We start from the raw sequence: 21,853 nt of genomic DNA, 5'->3' as shown, positions 1-21,853 counted from the left end.
GAAGTTATATTGCAAAAGAATATTGCTTTCCATGCAAATTTAGGATGCTTCCCTCGACAATGACATGAATAAACACAAAAATTAGCTAATGAAGAGCACCAATGATATTTAAATATACACAAGCTAGAGACCAAGATAAGGCTAATGATTGAAGAAAAAAAACTACAAGTGGATGATATTATGGAAAATTATCAAGCAAGGAAAGAATCAAGCAACTTTGGAGTTTGGAAACATGGAAGATAAGATGGAGTATTGAAGCAAACAAAATGTTTCAAGGGAACCAAAGTATGGATTATAGATTAACTTACACTAATACAACTCAAAGCACAATCAAGTGAAATTGCCAAGATGAAGGCATCTCAAAAGGAGGGCAAATGGATATTCTATATGGGTGGCAAAAGTCATCATAGAGGAGTTCACAAAGCACTAAGTGACTTTTGGATTGTGATGTATTTAGTTACTTTGATAGCTTTAAGAGTTGGTTTTCTTTCATGATGATGGCCACCTAGTATCTTTATGTGCCAGCGACACCTAGAAGTGGATTATAACTAAAAACTTTGATGTGTATCTCTTTGTTCTATATGTTTTTGAAGCATCTAAAAGGACATAAATACAACTTTCTCTTTCTCACATACACATATATCACTACAAGTGTGATAGACTACATGCCCATATAACATGCTTTTGTATCTTTTACACATTCGTATATCAGTGCAAACTAAGAAGAATTCCCCACACCTATGCACAAGCATGACAATTTGAAGGTTTACATAGTATCCCATATGAGATAAGGAGAAGAAAAATGTTGAAGGAATCCATGGAGAAGACCCCTTGATGATCCTATTGGCCATGCCAGAAACAAGCATAGCTAAATAAGAGCCCAAATATCTACAAACATTCAGATGCACATGAAGAGGGCATGGGCCAAGGAATAGTTTCAACCCATATGCTTAGATGCAAATACGTGTGCTGAATTTGCAACCCCCCACTATAGCTAGTGCATGCATGAGTGCACCTATAGTAAACATTAGAAGTGCAACACTTCTCTTAAAGTGATAATCAAGAGTTGTTTCAAGATTATGAAAATAGAAATCAATCTCTCTCTCTCTCTCTCTCTCTCTCTCTCTCTCTCTCTCTCTCTCTCTCTCTCTCTCTCTCTCTCTCTCTCTCTCTCTCTCTCTCTCTCTCTCTCTGTGTGACAATATGAGAAAATAGAAATTTGCTCAAGTTATCTACTAGTACAAATTAAAGGTGATGATAATCATGGTTATCCCCTTCACAACTAACCAACAAAAATCCCAATTGCTAGAGCAATACCCTATTAACGATGATCTCGATAGCAACCAAAAGGAAGCCCTTGAACATGACAATAGTGGCCTCTCTCCATGTTTTTGACGACCCTCTCACTTGTCATTCTTTCCAAAACTTTGAGCCTTAGTACTAAGGCTTTCAACCCTTAGCTATAACTTTTATTATTATTATTATTAGTCCCCTTTTTTCATTGGGGATAGTTCTTATGCATTAAAAGATTTAATGTAGTAAAGAAGGCCTTACCTACTAAATATGATTAAGGTTAAGAACTAAGGATAAGCATCATTTTTTAAAGTTATTTTCGTGCTTTAAAATGTCACCTTTCATAATACAAGTCACATTATTATGATATGTTTTTATTTATTCCTAAAAAAATAAGATACAATTTATTTATTTATTAGATTTCATTACCATTTTCTATTTGCTACATGATAGTGACTAGTATCACATGAGTGCACAATGTTATGAAAGTCATTTTATTGCTATGAAATTAAAATATTATTCATTTTAAAATGTTAAGTATTAGTTTCTATTCATCACATAATACTCTCATTACACTTGCCACTACTATGCAACAAATAGAACCAATGTAACAAGTCACTATTATGCAACAAATAAAAAATCTTAATGCGATTATAAAATATAATTAAAATATGAATACATAACTTATTTTAATAAAAAAAGTAAATGCCATAATATTAAATAACAAGAACTTAGCAATTCACCAAATATTTTACATGTATATCAACCCACAAGTATATAATTAAACATTTGCACACAAAAAATTGTCTAGTCTAAGAAATTAAAGCCCTACTTAAATGACTTTTGATACACCTTTTGGAGTGGCAAAAAGAAAGTGTCATAAAGCCTTTTACTCTATAAAACCTTAATAGGCAAGCAAGGATTTGAACTTGTCACCTTGCTCCCTACAATCAAAAGTTACGCTACACTTTTTTTAATGAAGCCATGGGAAGTATCTATATGAAGTAGATGTGCCTACCACAATGCTAGAAATTAACAAAATGGCAAATTGGCACTTAGTCTAGAACCGCCCTTGATGGCCTTGTCATTAAAACCTCATGTTTTCTTTATACCTTTGCCTATGCATAAACAAGGTATAAATCTACCTAAGCCTCATAGCCATGTGGATCTCCTTTCACTAGCTTAGTGCACAAAATTCTAATTCTAGTGCTTATTGATTTTCCAACACACAAAACTTGGAGCATCCCCACAAGGTTATCTTGTGTTATACCAAAGAGCTTATATTGGATGCAACAAGTTGATCTTCCAACAAGGTACCATACGCAAAACTTGGAGCATCACCACAAGGTTATCTTGTGTTGTCCAAAAGAGCTTCTATTGGATGCAACAAGTTAGTCAACCACATTATTTAGTTGGCCAACATTCCCTATAAAACATCAATATTATGTGGTATTAACATATGTATTCTTTGCTTGTGCTTTGGCATGCAAGCACCTATGTGCATCCATCATTGACAGTAATAATGATTGTAAACTAAGGATAAGGTTATCAATCTATTAACCTTTTTCCCATTATTACTCAAGTCATATGTGTATCCACCGTTGATAGTAATAATGATTGTAAACTAAGGATAAGGTTATCAATCTATTGACTTTTTCCCATTATTACTCAAGTAATAGTGCTTATGTAGCAAACAATAAGAACCAACATCCACAATAAGAAATGCTCTAAAATATTAAAAGAGAATGCAACAAGAGAAATGTAATTTTGAGATTATCTAAAAATAAATACCATAAAATTAAATAACAAGAACTTGGCACTTCACCAAACATTTTACATGTATATCAACCCACAAGTGTACAATTAAATCTTTGCACACAAAAAGTTGTCTGATCTAAGAAATTAAAGCCTTCCTTAGATGACTTTTGGCATCTTTTGGAGCAGCAAAAACAAAAAGTATCACAAAGCCATTTACTCTATAAAACCATAATAGTCGAGCAAGGATTTGAACTTGTCACCTTGCTCTCTACAATCAAAAGTTACGCTACGCTTTTCTTAATGAAACCAAGGGAAGTATCTTTATGAAGTGGATGAATGCTAAAAATTAACAAAATCACAAATTGGCACTTAGTCAACCGCCCTTCTAAATGGGCATTAGTAGCATTGGTCACAGTAGTCATGAAGTGACTTAGTACAAATGCACTAAAGGACACTTCAAGGCTAGGGCAGTCAAGGTGCAATCACTGCTTTTGGAGGATGTGGTCATGCCTGGAGTGATGCTAGCTCCCAAGCTTGGAGGTGAGGCTAATTGGCTCTATGGCTAGGAGGTGAATCTGATATCCAATCCCTTTCATTGCGAGTATAGCTTGCATCGTGTTTCAAGTGTGCAAGTTGGATCCTAGGGGGGGGATTTCATAGCCAATGTGGAAGTAGAGGAGGGCTTAATCAAATGAAAGCTGAATCAATGAGAGCATTGGATCAAAAGGTAACACCAAAAGATGGAGTATCCCTAATGTCACAGTGTCCTCAAATCTACACAAGATGAATCTATGAATGACCAACAAAGTGTGGAGAATAACTATAAATAGCTGAAATATGCCAAAACCAACCACCTACTACTTATAGGCGCCAAAAATGCTGGCCAACTGATCAACAAAATGTTGATTATCATTATTGTTGTCGCCCCATCTTGGCCAATGTGAACACACTCCACATTCATTGAAAAAGAACTGCACTAAGCTAGAAAATAACTAGCTAGTGTGAACACTCCTAAATCCGACTAAATAAGGAATGCATGCTCTAGAAAGAGTTGTCTCCTCCGTCAAAACGCATGATAGACCGAGTGTTAAGCTTCTAATGTCCCCGTCTAACTCCAATTGAGGCTCATAAGTAGGAGATGACTATACAAGCTACACGTGATTGCTAACATAAGGGTATTGTGGCAAGCCAAGGCATCGCCAATCAATCAAAAGCTTGATAGACCAACCATTGGGCATGTCTATCAACTTGGGCATGTCTAACGTGTCAATGGATCCATGTTTTCCAAAGCAAAACAACCTGACCTATCTACTTGTCATGTTTCAGTATTCCCTAACCCACCTTTATTACCCTCACTCAATATACTATACAGCAACAAGCTCAGGGCTTCTTTTTTTTTTCTTTTTTTTCTTTTTGTGAATCCATGCTCAATGCACTTACATAGCTCATGGCTTAAAATGAATCCCTTTGGACAAAGGCTTGCCTATTTGTACCTCCGAAACTCAAGTGTATAATATTGCTGCAATCAAGCATTGTCTCATACTGAATATGTTAGCCAAAGTAGTCAATCACCAGTCCAAGCACCAACTTGACACCCCAATGTCGCTACACAAAAAAGTCTTCAAATTCAGTGTCACAGCAAGTGGCATATACACCTAACCTCTTTCTAGGGTGCATATCCCAAACATTTGTTTGCATGCTTGATGCTTTTTTGTACGTTGGCCAAGCAGTCTTGTAGAGGCTCCCAACTCCCAAAGCAAGCACTTGAACGCCTGATTGCCTCCACATATGTTGAGATTGCTTGAGATGGTTCTAAGTTGACACGATCCTGTTTTATATAGTGCCCTATCAAAACTTGAAAAATAATATTTTAACTTAGCAAAAAGCTAAAAATCATTCTCAATGGCAACAGTCCATATACAGCATTTTCAACATCCAGCTTTTGAAGTGCAATAAACAGTTGCATATAAAGCTCTCCAAAACAAAGGATTCAGGTTACATTATCGAGGCATATCACAAAATAAACATCAACAATATGCTAGCTATATTTTTTGCTATGATCATTTGATTGTATGCAGGATTTCTTGATTTAAGAACAATCGCACACGTTTACTTTAGTGTGCAAGCTGCAAAGCACTTCCACACATTTTGTAGTGATGTACTGAAGTAACTTCTATTTTCATTCTTACACCAATGAAGGTGACACCTTTGAACTTCTCCAAAGTATTGTAATCCACACTATTCATATAGAAGTTTCCAGAATCTTGCACCACCACGGAAGCCTAGAAATTCAAGTGGAGAGATAAAAAATATTAAAAAGAGCACACGTTCTTTACTAGGAAAAGAGCAACTCAGCACCAAAGCTTGCACTGACTGAACCAAAAGAGTGTATGGGTCTGTGCTTATAAGCATAGACAGAACATCTATGTACTGAAGCAAGTAGATCAGGTTTGATTTGGAGCTAAATGTTCTACATTTCGTGCTTAACTCTTTGCCTGCTTTAGCAGCCCTCATAGCTCCATAATGATAAGCCTTCTATTTGCAACAGAGGCGAACCTTGCCAAATCCAACCAAATGCAAAACCAGCAACCAAAACAGCCAACAGTCACACATAGAATCAATGTACTTGAACAATCATGAATAACATTGAAACCAGCACACCAAAGGTGCAGAGCTATCGGCCTTTCATCAGGCTGAATGGGTCAGCAGACCAACAATCATGAATAACATTGAAACCAGCACACCAAAGGTGCAGAGCTATCGGCCTTTCATCAGGCTGAATGGGTCAGCAGACAAACCTATAACCGGCCACAAATCTCCATCATGAAGCGAAAGCGGTTAGGCAGAAAGACAGAAAGAACAAGCCCAGGCAGCAGTGCAGATGCAAAATGCAGCAGACAAATGAGAAATTTCAGCTCTAGAAGAGAACAGCCATGTTTGAGGTAGTGCAGGAAGCAAATGTTACTAAACTATGATTTATGCTGCCACTTAAGACTATGCAAAATTCCATAGACAGCAAAACTGCAGGTAGGCGGCAACTTGTGACAGCAAGAGAGAACTTTTTCCCAAACTGCTTCCACATTCACAAGCAAGGGTTGTTAGAAGCTATCCATAGTACACTACAGTCCACATGCTTTGTTCCATGCCCAAGGAGCCTATCTAAGGCCATAGAAAGCCTTCTTCAGTGGCACGAGATGACTGTGCAAGACATAAATGACTGCTGATACTGTTAGCCTGCCATTTTATTCTGTGGTCTCCTGGTTGTGAGCTCAATCAAAGTCTGACAGAGACATTGGAGCTCTAACTGTGTTTTCCATTCAGTTTTGTGTGCATTTCTTTTCTCAGCCAGTGGCAGCTGTGATTCACACACTGTCTACAGCCATTTCTCATGTCATGCCAGCAGATGTGCAACTTGTTGTCAGTGATTTGCTCCAAATGGCTGTGATCACACTCAGACCTACCTGTTGGCCCGGGTGTGAAGTAATTGTGTGATTAATTGATAGAGAAGGAAAGATAATGAATGAATTGATTGATGCACAATAACTCATCACAAAATGAGAGGCAATGTATTAAAGATTCAGAGAGAATACAATGCACGAGGCGACCAAAAGGAATAATGCCACACTTATGTGCTATTGACACACAGTGTCTTTTCATAATAAAATGAAACCCTAACAATGGACTAATCAAGGAACAATGACAAAATCCTAGAAAATGAAAGAAAATATAAGATCATGGTCGCACAAGTTCATCCAAGTCGATATACCAATCTATGACAATACAAAGTATAACAGATCATGGAACAAATGGAATCAAGATCAAGACTAGCCAACAGCTTGGAAGTCTGGTCAAGGAAGAGCCTTCGTGAAAAGATCTACCAAGTTACCTTCAGTGGCTACATAAAACAACTCTATTATCTCTGGCTCGCATCCACTCACGAACATAATGGTAATGAACTTCTATATTCTTTGTGCAAGCATGGAACACTAGGTTCTGTGCAATGGCCAAAGCACTCTCACTGTCAAGATAGATAAGAATTGGAGCCGTCATGTGGAGCCGCACTCCACTGTGGCTGTGAATACTACTTTGTACTCAACTTCACAACTGGATGTAGCAACTATAGTTTATTTCTTGCTGAACCAAGATGTCATGAGGACATATATTTTTGAAGCCTCACTTAACATGTAGAATAATCTTTAATCACATGGTTAAGTAAATGTTGCACATGTTAGATGTAACTGGGATTAGAGTAAATTTACGAGCCCAAGACCCGAGGAAATCACACAATGTCAAAGGCAAAAGTTGCTATAAGTTATGTTGCATAGGTACTTGGTGGTATCTGGTGCCAGTTGTTGGCCTAGGTCATTCATTTGGCCATAAGTGTCAATTAGTGACATTAGAGTAGTGGCGTTTAATGGTACCTAATGCCAATCTCATGGTCAAAGATGAAACAGAGTGTTAAGAAACCCTTCACCCGCAAATTACATTTTTTGTGTTTCTGTGTTTTCCGTTTAGGGTTTGCAGCCCCAAAAAGGGGTGCCATCCTAGACTGGCTCTGCCTATTTATAGGTCACTCTCATTCATTCCTTACGGCTGATTCATTCAGTCTGTCACCTCTTCTCTCCAACCTCTCCACTGTACTCACACCCCTTCAGGAGGACATTGCGGTTCATGGTTCATGGCTGTCTTTATCATCTTCCTTGTGCTACAACAACCTTGTTCCCTTGTATCACATTCACTCCATGATTCAGAACTTCATCATTCCATTCATCAGAGTTTCTTCTCTCTTCTCTTCTCTTCTCCATGTTTGTTGAGTTCACTTTGTATTCCTCCCTACAAAACCTATTGTCTTGCTGGTACGTCATCTTTTGACATGGTATCAAAGCCAGATCTGCTCAAACAGTGGCAAAGATACTCCTCTCCAGTGACGACAAAGACCAGTGGCGGGTTCAACATCCACTTCTCTTCTTCTTCTGCTGCATCAAAATCTTGTTTTTGCAGGTTTCAGGTGTTTTCAGCTTGCTGTCCACACCCCTTTCGCGGAGGACATCGCAGTCTCAGCTCTCCCTTACTATCATCTACAATAGTCTAGCGCTTGTTTCCAACCTTCCACCCGTAGTTTGCAGTTGTTTACAATAGAGCGACCGTTGCTGATATCTCGTTTTTGCAGATTTCAAGTATTTCAACTTGTTGCCCACACCCCGGACGCGGAGGACATCACGGTCCAAGCTGGCCATTGTTGTCTACAACAGTCTTGTTGGGAATAAAGGACCATCGTATCTTTTCTATGTGCACGGGTGTGAACACACCCTTAGCACATTGTACTTTAATATATATATCTATCTAAAAACCTAAAGTGGTACGCTCCTCATTGTACCGAAAAACGTGCTCACTCTCTACTTTGCTCTTTCGCACTCTCTTTGTCTCTCACTGTGCATACAACAGTCTGCCTCGATCTTTGTGCCTAATCGAGTCCTACAAACTGGTATTAGAGCGTAAGGTGCTGCAAACAATCGCCAGGCTGAGGTAAAAGACTAGAGCTAGCAAGAGACAGCTCAAAGGCGAGCACGAGAATCACAGTCGTGAGCTACAGAAAGCAAACAGGCTGTGGAGAGTGTGCGAGGGCCAGGCTCCAGCTGTGCGACAAGGCTCGTGGCGACTGGCAGGCGATAGGCGACACGCATCACGGTCAAACAGAGTAGTGGGCAGCAGCCGTCGCGTGGCACGCTGCGATTGACCTGCAACAGGCGCTTGGACCAGCGGGGCGAGTGCATGACGGTAACAGGACCAGCGGCGAGCATGCGATAGTGACGGGACCAGTGGGCGAGCGCGCGACGAGGAGAACGGAAGACAAGCCTGACGAGTCAACGGACCCGTCATTTGAAACTTTTTTTTCAAAAAAATCCTTTTCTCAAACTCCTTCCTCTAACCGAGGTTTGTGCATGTAAGCACAAAACATCAAATTTGTGCAATTTTGGCCCAAAAAGTTGGGGCTTCGCCAAACTGAGCACTATTCATGAAAAATTGAGGCATCTGCGCCGGAATTGCAGACATTGTGCACATTTGAATTGGGAATTTCGCCAAAATTGTTGAAATTTTGCTCATCTGAGTGAAATTTCTCAACATTTGGCCCAAAAATTTGGGGCTTTTCCCAGATTTGGAAAATTTTATGCAGGACAAGCAAATTTGTCTCAAAAATTGCAGGAATTTGTGACATTTTGTCCCCGACATTTGGGGCTTTTCATATACATGCACAAATTGGGCTGAAATTAACCCAATTTCTTGACATTGAGGCACATTGGACCCTGTGCAATTTGGGTAAAATTTGTGCAGCATTTGGTCATTTTATGTACATGCAGGTTGAATTCCGCGCAATTTGGACATCAACACTTGGTAAAATTTGGGGGTTTTGCTGAAATTGCTTTATTTTGGCAAAATTGGACAGTCCTGTATTGAGTGATATGGTTTCTCAACACCCCGGTCCCCTTCTCATGCCCAAAAAGAAGCACAAAAGAGGAGAGAGAGAAGATCATACTAGAAATCCCAACATTCCACCTATAAGGTAACCTGTATCTTCGAGGGCAACCATTCAAGCAGAAAGCTTAAGATAGTAAGATGTGACAAAGGTGTAGAGTTTGTCTCCAATGAATTGTCTCACTTTTCTGAACATTGAGGAATTCATCAAGAGTATGTGGCTCCTCAAGAGAATGGTATTTTAGAGTGGAAGAATAGGAGTGTGATCGAGATGGCTCAAACTATGATCGAGTATCAACATACACCTTGGTGTCTTTGGGCCAAAGCAATGGCCATACAATTTCATATTCTAAATCGGTTACTTATATCTACTGTTACAGGCATAACCCCTTTTGAAGCATATTTTGGGCTAAAGCAATGTTTCCTATTTAAGGGTGTTTGGATGTGATGCTTACATTCATCTTTCAAAGAAACAGAGGAATAAGTTCAAGGCAGCTTCCAAGAAACAAGTGTTTGTCAGCTACACCTCTCAATCATAGTGGTACAATATACATGATTCCATCTAATGGGATGTCTATACGAGCCGAGATGTGCAGCTCATTGAGTTTCCTACTTCAGAGGGGGGTGAGAAGCACCCTATTCTTGGAGATCCAAGTTATAGTTGAGAACTTGAGCCAATTCCAATGGAGCTTATGCCTCTTAAGACTCCATCTACAGATGAGGAGATTGCTTCTCCAATAACTTTCCCACCGGTGGATGTTTCAAAGACTTCAACAAAGGCAGAGCCATGAGGGGAGTATCAGCCTCCTCTTTGGGCTCGTGATACACTCCCTTATGCAAGGATTGAGGGGCTTCCCAAGGCGTGCCAATTGCAAGATGGCCCACAAGGACCTCGAAGGAACCAAGCATATCCCCCTGAGCTTGTTTGTATTAACTATGTTTTAATGACCAATACCATGCAAGATAGGAAGCCATCAGTGAAGGAAGCATTACAATCTGATTATTAGCGAAAGGCCGTGGAGTAGGAATTGAAGCCTATTGAACAGAATGGCACTTGGTATATTGTACCTCGGCTTGCTCGTCGCAAGGTGATTGAAGTCAAGTAGGTCTTACCAAGTATCTCAATGACGGCACACTCTACAAGCACAAGGTATGGTTGGTTTCCAAGGGTTTTGTGCAAAGGCCACGCGTTAATTTCCATGATACATTTATATCCACATCTCGTATGGCCACCATTCTGACAATTTTAGCTCTTGCTAGCAATAGGAGATAGACAGTTTACAAATTGGATGTCAAGTTTTCATTCTTTAACCGCAACTTAAAGGAGATCTATGTGGAGTAGCCTCCTAGATTTTCTTCCTCAGATGATAAGGTATACAGGTTTAAAAAGACACTTTATGGCCTCAAACAAGATCCTCATGCTTGGAAGGAGAAGATATACTCATTCCATCAAGACGATGGGGTATAGGATATCTACATCTAATCCCAATTTGTACGCCCACACGTCAAGTAAGGGTACGTAATATTTGTGCTTTATTGGACAATCTCATCTTGGCATGTACCTACCCAAATGATCAAGCAGACTAAGACAACACTACTTGATAAGTATGAGATGACAAATTTGGGACCTCTTCATTTCTTCCTAGGTCATGAGATAGGGCAAACTGAGAGGGGGATCTCACTATCTCAATAGTGGTATATGCAAGAGCTCGACTACTTTTGAGATGCAAGAGTGTCAAATCATTTCTACTCCCATGGATCCGAATTGAAAGCTTGTAGCTCATGTAGATTCACCATTGGCAAATACTTCCTACTATAGATAGTTGGTTGGGTCATTAATATGGCTATTGAATACTTGGATTGATTTGGACCTCCTATTTGGTTTACTTGCAAGCTTAATGAGGAGTGAACCTAAGAAGGTTCATTAGTAAGCTATATTGAGGATGTTTCAATTCTTGAGGGAGACCCTCAACCTTGGCCTATTTTATCCAGCAAGTGCAGATGGTTCAGCTTTGGTGGTACGAAGTTGAACAAACACAGACTAGACTAGAGATGTTAAACATAGGAGGTCAACAACATGTTATTGCTTCATTTTGGATATAGATGTTATCTCATAGAGTAGCAAGAAACAGCCCAAATTTGTCCCATCATCTACAAAGGTTGAGTATCAAGTGGCTTGTACTACCACTTATGAGATCATTTGGCTTCAAAGGCACAGCTAGGATGAAGCACATGGACATCTAGTATCACTTCGTAAGAAGCTCTTGGATGAGACTACAGATGTGGACTATTGTAAGTGGGAGGATAATGTGGCAAATTTATTTAGCAAAGCACTTCCTCGCACCATTCTTCATCAACATTCCAAATCCCTAAGCCTAATGCTCTATCTAGGATCTAAGAGAAGGTATTAGAGATTTGGTCATCCCCACAATGAGGACAAGCTATGTCAGGACATTGAGGGAAGATTTTCCCAGTTTGGAGCATATCAAATAGTTTTCAGTGTAGTCACTAGCAATTATTGTGCATTAAGGGCAAACTAGGCAAGGTGGACAGGTGCCATGCGGCAGCTAGACATCTAATCACAAAAGTTTATAATTATTTTGTCATTTTATCTCGTTAATTTGCTGCAGTCCACCAATTTTCAGCTTGACTGACTTGCTACACTTTATTTATAGCCAGCATGCCCAAGGGTCACAATCACTCAATCTTTCTATAGGTGAGAGAGAGCTCTCCGATTGGTGATGCTCTGACAATTTGTTGCACAATTCTTCTTCAATCTTCGGTATTCATACTTTGCAATCTTCAGCTCTCTCTCTCTCTCTCTCTCTCTCTCTCTCTCTCTCTTTTCGTAAAAGGTAATTGTATTAATTACGAAAAAAATACAAGATTACTTGATTACAAGATACATGACGACAATCTAAGCCATCATGTGAAGAGGTTGTAAGTACTACAAGTTACAATGTCATGGCAAAGACGCGGAGGAAATTGCCATATGCCAGGGACGTAAGTCCTCCCTAGAGAGCAAATCAGAATGGTGGAGAAGAGCTAACTGCCAATACAAGAGGCCCTTAAGCCTCGCAATATGCCGCTGAACATTATAGGCGGAGTCAAAAAGAAAAGCATTCCGAATGGTCCAGTTATGCCAACAGCCCCAATATCGAAGAAAGTGATACATGAGCTTCATATGTGGCTGTGTCGGAGTGGGGTATTTGGGCTGGCCAAAAACCCAATCAAAGGGGCGCAGGGTGAAACCAACCACCCCTTGCCAAACAGCCGACAAAAATAACCAGACTTTCTTAGTGATGGGGCAAGAAATAAATCGGTGGCGGGCGGATTCCACAGTAGTGGTGCAAAAGAAACAGGTGCCATTGGAGATTTGTCGCTTGGAAAGAGCTGAAGCAAGCGGAAGACCACCAATCACCACTCTCCAAAGAAAGACTTTATATTTAAAGGGTGTCTTGTTCAACCAGCCCTCCATCACAGTTGCCCTCCACCATGACCGGGATTTACACAATCCCTATAAAGCATTCGCTTTAGTAACTAGCCATTGATGATCTTTAATCAGAAGATGATACACTTGGTTAGCAGAAGCTTTGCTTAAATTCAGCCCGCCTTGTAGGTCCCAATCCTGCTAGGGATGATCCGAAGCAAGGGCAGGAAAGGGTTGTCTGCTCTGGAGCACCCTCAAAAGCTATTCCCATAAAGGCCTATATCCACGAGGGATCCTGAAAAGCCTCCTAGCTGTACGAAACGATATAAGCACATTGCGACTGGCAAGGGTGGCATCCTCTACCGAAGACAAGCCCAAACGTGCCATCCGGTTGAATTGTGGTCTAAGCTCATGTTTACCTTCCCACGAAAGTAAACACGAGACTGCCAGTAATTCCAATTGAAAAGAGTTAGTAGCTAAGCGATCCTCCGTTGAATGCCACTGAGCCTTCTGGAGGACGTGTTTCCAGGAACATACCAAATGAGTAAGCAGCGATGAAGAAGAACTGGAGAACCGCGAATCAGCATTAAGAACATGCCACCAAGAACTCCGGATTTGGGTATTGCCATGCAGAAGCCCATGGCCCTCAAGGAAATAACGGGCTATATCGACCCACGGATGATTATCCGAGCACATGGCGCGGAAAAGAAACCAACGGAGTGCCTGCATGTGAGTTTGGGCATCTAAAATAGCTCCGCCACCCATGCGTTTGGGGGTGCACGCATGCGACCACGAGATCCAGGAAATACCTGCATGCAATGAGTCCTTCTTCCATAGCATGAAGCGAATAGACTGAGTAAGAGCATTCAGAGTCGTAGTAGTCCAGGGCAACAATGGCAAGAAATATGTGAGCATTGGCAACATAATTGTCTGGGCTACTTTGAGGCGAACATGGAAGGGCCAGGCCTGAGACTTCCAATACATAAACTTAGCCACCATTTTCTGAGAAATCCACTGCAGAAGCTGCTTTGGGGGAACATCAACACCCAAAGGGTACCCAAGATGCCTGACAATGAAGCCACGAGGAGCAACCAGACCCTGCCAGTCCAAGGACTGCAAATCCGACTCCGTGCAACTTAGAATGGCTGATTTGAGCGCATTGATACGAAGGCCGGACGCCTGACCAAAGAGACCCCAAACATCCAATGCTTTTCAAAGGTTATCCTTGTCCGCACGCAAAATCATAAAGGTATCATCCGCCAGGGATTGGCTAATGAAGTGCTGTCCTGTAAGAAGCGACAGTCCATCCAACTGAGAAGAGGCTGCCATATGAGATAACATGGAAAGAACTGGATGTGTCGCAAGGGCAAAGAATGGAGGACTCAAAGGGCACCCCTGTCTGACAGAACGGGCAAGGACAAATGACTCAGTAACACCTCCATTCAGCATGACTCGCGAAGACGCCGCAACGCTAATGGTGTAGATTAGACGAGACATCCGAGCACCAAAGCCCATAGCAGACATAAGTTCAGCGACGAAAGACCAGTCCAAATAGTCAAAAGCCTTTTCCAGGTCCAGTTGAATCAGTACTACCTCCTGATTAGAATGCCTTGCATAATCAATTGCCAGTTGAGCATTCAATACATTGTGCAGAATATTTCGGGCCTTAATGAAACCATACTGGAGAGGGTGCACAAGGGCAGGGAGATGCTTATGGAGCCGATTCGCCATTACTTTGGAAAAGATTTTGTACATTGAACCCATCAAAGAAATCGGGCGCCACTGTGTCAACTTAGATGGCGAAGGAACTTTTGAAAGCAGTTTAATAAGTCCTTCTTTCCATGAGGAAGGCATGATCCCCGTTTCCCACACCTGCTGAAACAAAGCCTGCAATGGTTTCGCCAGTTGGGTAGCAAAAGCTTCAAAGAACTCACTGGTGAGACCATCCCAACCCAGACTTTTATCCTTGGGCAAGTGTAACAAGACGTCCATAACCTCTGCCTCACAAATATCTGACTCCATAGTAGCTTGCATGTCCTACGGAAGCTAATTGCGGACCAGGTCATAAAAACCCGAACGGGCCTGAGTAATTTGGGCTGAAGGTGGAGAAGTGGAACCGAGAAGGTCGCGGAAATAATTCCTGCACATATGCACAATAGTCTGTGGATCCAGGATAAGGTGGCCTTCTGCATCCTCGAGTCTGATCATATTCTCTCGAGCAGGAGAGGCGTGGAGAGCTCGAAAGAACTTATGGGTCTGACATGCACTATCTTGCAAAGTCTCTGTCAAATGTTGCAATTTGGCCTGCTGATATGATTTCAACTGGAATTCTTTAATAAGATCAGCCACCCGCATGGCCAGTGCGAGCAGAAATGCATCATCCGGAGTGTCCACCAGCAGAGAACGAACCAAAACCAGCAGGTCCTCCGCTGCCTGTCGACGCCGCCGACAAAGAGAGGCATGATAGATCCCATACTGCCGAGCAACCTGCTACACATTAGAGAGCAATCTTTCAAATGACGCAGTGCCCTGAGAGGAAAAGTCCAAGAAGAATCTGTCAATCAATTGCTGCATATAGCCCTGAAAGATTGCATGCTTCAAGTAAGACGAGTTGAAACGCAAAGGGAGTCTCTCCAGAAATTGCTTGAAAGGTGCAATGGGTTGTGCAAGCAACTCGAGCTGCAGAGGGAAATGGTCCGACAAGGCATATTGCTGCAACACTTTTATTTCGAGCATCTCAGGAAGAAAATCATCATTCTGCATGATATATATACGGTCCAACCGCGACCATGTTGTTGCATACTGGGCAGAATGGAAAGTAAACCCTGTAGAAGACGGGTGTAGCCAGGACCAGAGATCTTGCTTAAGAACAGCAAGAGCCAACTCATGCCACATACGACTTTCCAACGCATCCATTACCGAATGCTCCGATGTGGACTGGGAAGAATCAACACACATATTGAAATCCCCCATAAAGAAGCCCCGTCTGCCAAGTAACAAGGAGGTCTGCAAAGTCTGCCAAAGCTCCCGGCGAGATAACGAATCATTCGGAGCATAGAGGCCAAGTAACCATAAGATTTCCCCTTCGAATATAATTTCAATTACCAAAAAGCGGCCATGAACATCATTTTTAATAAGAACAGGCTGATATTTGTCATGTACAATCATGAGCACACCCGAATAATGCATGGCCTGTGTTCCTGCATAGAACAAACGAAAGCCATGGCAATCCACAACTTTTCCGGCTTCACCATGACTCTTGTGCTCAACAGCGCACAGGGTATCCCACTGATTCTCATACAATGCACTCCACATGGCATGTTGCTTGTGTCGAGAACAAATTCCTCGCACATTCCACGTGGCTATTTTCATGTGTATTCAAAACAAAATCAGATACGAGGCACAGCTTGCCTCAATTTGACTTTGTCGGCGAGAATGTCTAGGACTCCCTCGTCCAAGAAATCCGCCAACACCGCAAAAGAATTCTGAGGACCAGATTTGAAAGTAGACGGCATATCTGCTGGCTTGGGGTTGGAACGGGGATAACGACGGTCCCACGGGGTAATGACGTTGCCTCTGGTATCAAAAGCCAGCTTAGCAGGTGGACCCTTTGGACGATCCGAATACATTTTCCTGGCGGGCTGAGGACGGGGGGCAGAGGAAACCATAGCAGGAGCAGAGCGCTCGAAAGACAACATTTCCTTCCTGCGCATATATGTACGCATGGAATCTTGTGAGGTAGTAGGCACAGTATTCTCCATGCCAGCAACAACCCTGTTGCCTTTTTTTGCACATACTTCAACCCAATCAGTGGCACAGGAATCCAGACCCGAAACCTGTTGTTTACCTTTGGCCAGAACTTGGGGCGGGTGGATAGTATCCAGCGACGGAGCATCACACACCATATCTTCCATGGGCGGCGCAACATGGCCAACATCTGAAGTGTGTTGCTGCTCCGGGCATTCGGCCATAAAATGCCCCAACTGTCCACAGGAAAAGCAATGTCCTGCAAAATTGCCCCATTTCAAACGAAAGTGTAACGGATGCATGCCAGAGCAATTGAGGCGTAAACCAAGCAGGCCTTTTCCTTGCAGTGTCCCATAACATACACAAGCGGTTGCGATTCACAGCCCTGAGACTGGGAGGGACCAGAACCGTGCCCACAGCGGCCATAGCATCCTTCAATAGTGGCCAATAAACACACACACACACACTCTCTCTCTCTCTCTCTCTCTCTCTCTCTCTCTCTCTCTCTCTCTCTCTCTCTCTCTCGTGTTCACGTCTTTTCTTTCAATCTGGTTACATGCTTGAGCCAATTCTAGTGGAGCTCTGCCTCTTAAGGCTCCACCTAGAAATGAGGAGATTTCTTCTCTCTAGCAACTTCCCCGCCAATGGATGTTTCCAAGATGGCAATCTAACTAATGGTGAGTTTGGAGCAATAGACAAAAGAAAAACCCTAATTCTCAGCAAGCGACAGCAGCTGAAAGAGTATGACAGCGGCTGAAAGAGTAGTAGCAGCAAACTGTAGCATTTAATGCAGGCAACAGCATCTAGAGTAGCATTCAATGCTAATGACAGCAATTTATGCTTAATTTGCTGCAGGCAACCTGTTCTTGGGCATGTTCAAGAGATGAAAATCAGAGAAATATGTGCAATCTCATGAAGATTCATAACTGATCATTCAAGTCTAAAATGTGTATCTAAAGTGTTATTGTTGGAATTTTGATGATTCGAGCCTCAAATTTGGACATGAAGTGTTGTTGTCAGAATTTTCCTAATCCCAAGTCTATAACCAGCAAGGATTAGGGTTTGCATGAATGTATCGGGACATGCCTCAATGATTTGTGAAGGTTGTTAATGTAAATTCAACCTGTGGACAGGAAATTCAACGAGATCTAGTGGTCTACAACAGGGCTGATTTGCATGCAACTAGAGAATACTCAATTTGAGCTCCCCAATTACTCAAATCAAGAGGCAAACTAGGTTTCAGGTTGTTAATTCCAGAGAGCAACTAGTTCTTCCAAAATTGTGAGGGATTGTACCTTGATTTGCTAGGAATAGGGGGAGTTTCAGTTGAAGGAACTTGGACAGATTTTGAGTTCTCAACTTGCTCCCCTTATCTCTCGAAGACTCAGCCTTTCCCAATCATAAAATCGTTCTTTGGAGTTAATGTGAAAAGAAATACCACAAGGGACTCTAGGATTTTTGGGGCCAATGGGTGTCGACCCATCTCTTTTCTTGAGGGAAATCTAGCCCAAATTGCTAGAGTGCTGAATTTTCAAGTTATTATTTATTTAATGCATTTTAATGCTTGTTGTAGTCAAGGTAGAATGAGGTTCCACCATATTTTCTTGAAAGGAAGGCTTGTTTTGTTAACCACTCTATTAAACAACCACAATGTGACCCAGCATTTTAACATGCACAGTTCCCCTCGAGTACTCCAAGGATTGCGTAACCTCTATCCAATTTAGCAACTGCTGCATCTCACAATGAAAATATAGGTCCAAGGAATGTGACTGCCAAATTACACAAGATCTAGCATACTTAAGGGTTTCTTTGAGGTTTTGTTCCATACACTGCAAGTGAGAGGTTCAATTTTACAAACGGCACCTTTGTTCTTGGGAGTCAATTGGTGCATGTGATGCCATGAAGGCCTTTGGGAGAATTCCACATGATGTTTGACAAGCATGACCAGTTGGGTGGTAGTGGTGAATTTTTTTGCCTCATATGTATTGTTTGATTCCACTAGATGTGGCATCTCTTCAGCAAGTGTTGGTTGAGCCTCCATTGGCTTGCCACGATAGGAACAAGGCTTGTACATTATGGGATATCTATAAGCATGTTGCAAATTGAAGCAAATAGTATGAAGAACTTATGGTATGAGCCTAAATGGGATACCTTTGCTGGCTAGTGCTTCAGATGATAGCAATAAGGACATTGCATTTTAGAGTGTACTCAGAAAGAGGCTCAAGAGCAGCAGCAGAAATGCTTGTGAAAGATATTCCTCTATAGCAAATGCAGCAAGTTAAACATGTCCAACCAGTAAAGAGTATGCTGCACTACTGCTTTTTATGGTGCCCAAATCCCAAAAGAGGTACATAGGCAACCACTTTCATGTAAAATGATGAGACATGCTTCTGGTGATTAGTGAAAGGAGGCACTTTGGATGGCAGTGATTAGGAGGAATACTCACAAGGCTATGTCCTCAGCAGCATCCCTCTTTGGCTCCAAATGTGACACAAACTCCTCATCAATAGAGAGAAGGTTTTTATTCAAGCCAACAACAAGGTAGTCTTTATCAAGGCAGAACAAGTGCAGAAGGTTTTTTGACAAGAGTACCTGCCTCATCCTCATTATTCTATGTCTCCGTCTAGACATGAGAAAGGCCAAGCTAGTTCCTCTGTGTCGCTTGATTCTCAAGGCAAACTTGCAAAACCTAGTAGATTTGTCTGATGCATATCCTTGTAGGATGGCAGGTAGAGATGCCGGAAAATCTTGCACGATCTGAACCTTAATAAAATCTATTTCTCTCCAAAGATCGCATATCTACCATGAGCTCTACCTTCAAAAATGTGGCAGCGCCTTAACTGTTACCCCAACGGGACCAATATGATATAAATGTCTTTTTCTGGATCAAAATGACGTGACCACGGCATAATAAATACATAACATCGATGGCGTACTTACCCTTGAGTCTTAACATACAAATTTTTCTTCTCCTAACACCTAAATCCTGGTTAGAACAATGCTATTACTCACGGTAACTAACATGATGTGGAATCTGTAAAGAGAAGTCCTTTGATGATGATAATCCTTATGGCAGCCGTGGAAAGGCATCAGAGCTTCGAGGCAGGTGGTGGAACTGTACCGGTATCAGGCCCAATGTCACGAGAACCTGTGTTAATGTAGGGGCCTCTTACAGCTGCATGAGGGGGCAATGGCCTGCTGGGATCTATGACAGGTGGCTTGCCATGGCCAGAGGCTCTGCTCAAAACACAAGGGTCGGGTTGTTACTGGAAAAGACACAATAAATTTCTTATTATCGATACATAGTGGGAAGCTTATAAGGTAGATCTGGTGAAGATTACCCTAGATAGAAGGGGAAGGCCACCCCTGCAGCAGCAAACAGCAGTAGACCACCTGCTACGATTCCATTACGAAGACGTGACATCTCTCTATCTTTTGCCTCATTGATAGACGATAGACAATAGATTCTCTTTCTCTAGCGACTTTTATAAGAGACTTTAATTAATGATTTGTTTAAAGAGAACATTATTTTTATTACTATATTATTTTAGCTATAGATTCGAAAAGCTTTGATCTTTATATAGGATTTTAATTAATGATTTATTTAAGAGAACATTAATCTTACTACTATATTGTAGCTAATGGGTTCGGAAAGCCTAGAACTTTATGAGGGCTTTCTGAACCTACCTCTTTTCCAAACCTCCTTTCTTTAATCAAAACCCCCTCCTCTCCTCTCTTTCTCACGTGTAATATCTCATTTTCTCTTCTCCTTTCCTTTTTTCATTAAAGCCTCCTCTCCTCACCTCTTTTTTTTTAATTAAAACCCCCTTTCCTTTTTAATTAAATTCCTTTCCCCTCCCCCCTTCTCTCTCATATATAGGGCCTAGGTTCTCTCTCTCTCTCTCTCTCTCTCTCTCTCTCCTTTAATTAAATCAAACTTCTTTTTAAATCAAAATTCTCTCTCTCTCTCTCTCTCTGTGTTAGATTAAACTTTTTAATTTAAACTTTTTTTAGAGAGATAAGAAGAAGAAGAAGATGGAGAGAGAGGGGAAGGGGGAGAAGAAAAATGTTTAATTAAAAAAAGACTATTCTCTTTCCTCTACTATATTATTTTAGCTATAGGTTCGGAAAGCCCCGAACCTCCAGAGGACTTTCCGAACTTACCCCCTTTTCCAAACCTCCTTTCTTTAATCAAAACCCCCCTCCCTCCTCTCTTTCTTACGTGTAATATCTCATTTTCTCTTCCCCTTCCCTTTTTTCATTAAAGCTTCCCCTCCTCACCTCCCTTTTTTAAATTAAAACCCCCTTCCCTTTTTAATTAAATTCTTCCCCCCCTCCCTCTCATGTGTAGGGCCTAGGTTTTCTCTCTCTCTCTCTCTCTCTCTCTCTCTCTCTCTCTCTCTCTCTCTGTGTTAGATTAAACTTTTTAATTTAAAACTTTTTTAATTAAATATTTTAAAAGCTTTTTTTAATTTAAAATTTTTCGAACATAGCTTTTCACACACTTTGAGAAGGAGATAGAATAAAAGAGAAAAAGAGAGATAAGAAGAAGAAGAAGACGGAGAGAGAAGGGGGAGAAAGAGGAAAGAGAATAGCTTTTTTTTAATTAAATATTTTTCTTCTCCTCCTTCCCCCCTCTCTCATGCATAGGGCCTAGGTTCTCTCTCTCTCTCTCTCTCTCTCTCTCTCTCTCTCTCACATTAAACTTTTTAACGTAAACTTTTTGTTTAATTAAAAAAAGGAGAGAGAAAGAAAGAGAGAGAGAGAGAGAGAGAGAGAGAGAGAGAGAGAGAAATATACAAAGAGCAAAAAAGAAAGAAGAGGAGAGGAAGGGAGAGAGAGAGGGGGGAACAAAGAGAAAGAGAATTATAGAGAGAGAAAATATGAAATTTAAGAGAGAGAGAGAGAGAAAAAAAGAAAAAAGGAAGAGAGAAGAGAGGGGGAGAGAGAGACAGAGAAGAAAATGAGAGAGAAAATAAGAAGAGAAAGAATTTGAACACAATGAGATAATTATAGAGAGAGGAAAGATAAAATTTGAATGAAAGAAAGAGAATTATAGAGAGAAAAAATATGAAATTTAAGAGAGAGAGAGAGAGAGGAAAAGAAAAAAGGAAAAGAGAGAAGAGAGGAGAGAGGGGAAGAGAGACAGAG

At 41.3% G+C, this 21,853-nt stretch overlaps 1 protein-coding gene across 10 annotated transcripts; it reads right to left on the bottom strand.

The window, feature by feature from the left end:
* Nucleotides 1-4,537: 4,537 nt before the first annotated feature.
* Nucleotides 4,538-20,170, bottom strand: LOC148022729 (uncharacterized). Of its 10 annotated transcripts, none has more exons than XM_087695650.1 (3): nt 20,044-20,170; nt 19,824-19,939; nt 4,538-4,905 (listed from the first exon to the last, which is right to left on the bottom strand). In XM_087695650.1, the coding sequence occupies exons 1-3, from the start codon at nt 20,124-20,126 to the stop codon at nt 4,718-4,720; spliced, it is 387 nt and encodes a 128-aa protein (XP_087551776.1). In that variant the 5' UTR covers nt 20,127-20,170; the 3' UTR covers nt 4,538-4,717. The 10 variants fall into 10 exon arrangements, 4 of the variants coding, with proteins under 4 accessions (XP_087551776.1, XP_087551777.1, XP_087551778.1 ...); XM_087695651.1 differs by having other exon boundaries at nt 4,538-4,896; XM_087695652.1 differs by having other exon boundaries at nt 4,538-4,879.
* Nucleotides 20,171-21,853: the final 1,683 nt, after the last annotated feature.

The sequence above is a fragment of the Lygodium microphyllum genome, chromosome 16 (genome assembly GCF_053477565.2).
Source record: "Lygodium microphyllum isolate KBCC chromosome 16, Lygodium_microphyllum_v1.1.10, whole genome shotgun sequence".
NCBI classification, from domain to species: Eukaryota; Viridiplantae; Streptophyta; class Polypodiopsida; order Schizaeales; family Lygodiaceae; genus Lygodium; species Lygodium microphyllum.
The sequence above is the reverse complement of the archived record's forward strand: the minus strand, read 5'-3'. Positions and strand labels throughout refer to the sequence as shown.

Excerpts from the sequence above, each read along its gene's own strand:
- LOC148022729 (XM_087695650.1), bottom strand. The coding sequence starts at position 20,126 with ATGTCACGTCTTCGTAATGGAATCGTAGCAGGTGGTCTACTGCTGTTT. Across the intron at positions 19,940-20,043 it reads GCCTTCCCCTTCTATCTAGG|AGCCTCTGGCCATGGCAAGC; the intron begins GTAATCTTCACC and ends TGTTTTGAGCAG. Across the intron at positions 4,906-19,823 it reads TGACATTGGGCCTGATACCG|TTTTGATAGGGCACTATATA; the intron begins GTACAGTTCCAC and ends TTATTTTTCAAG.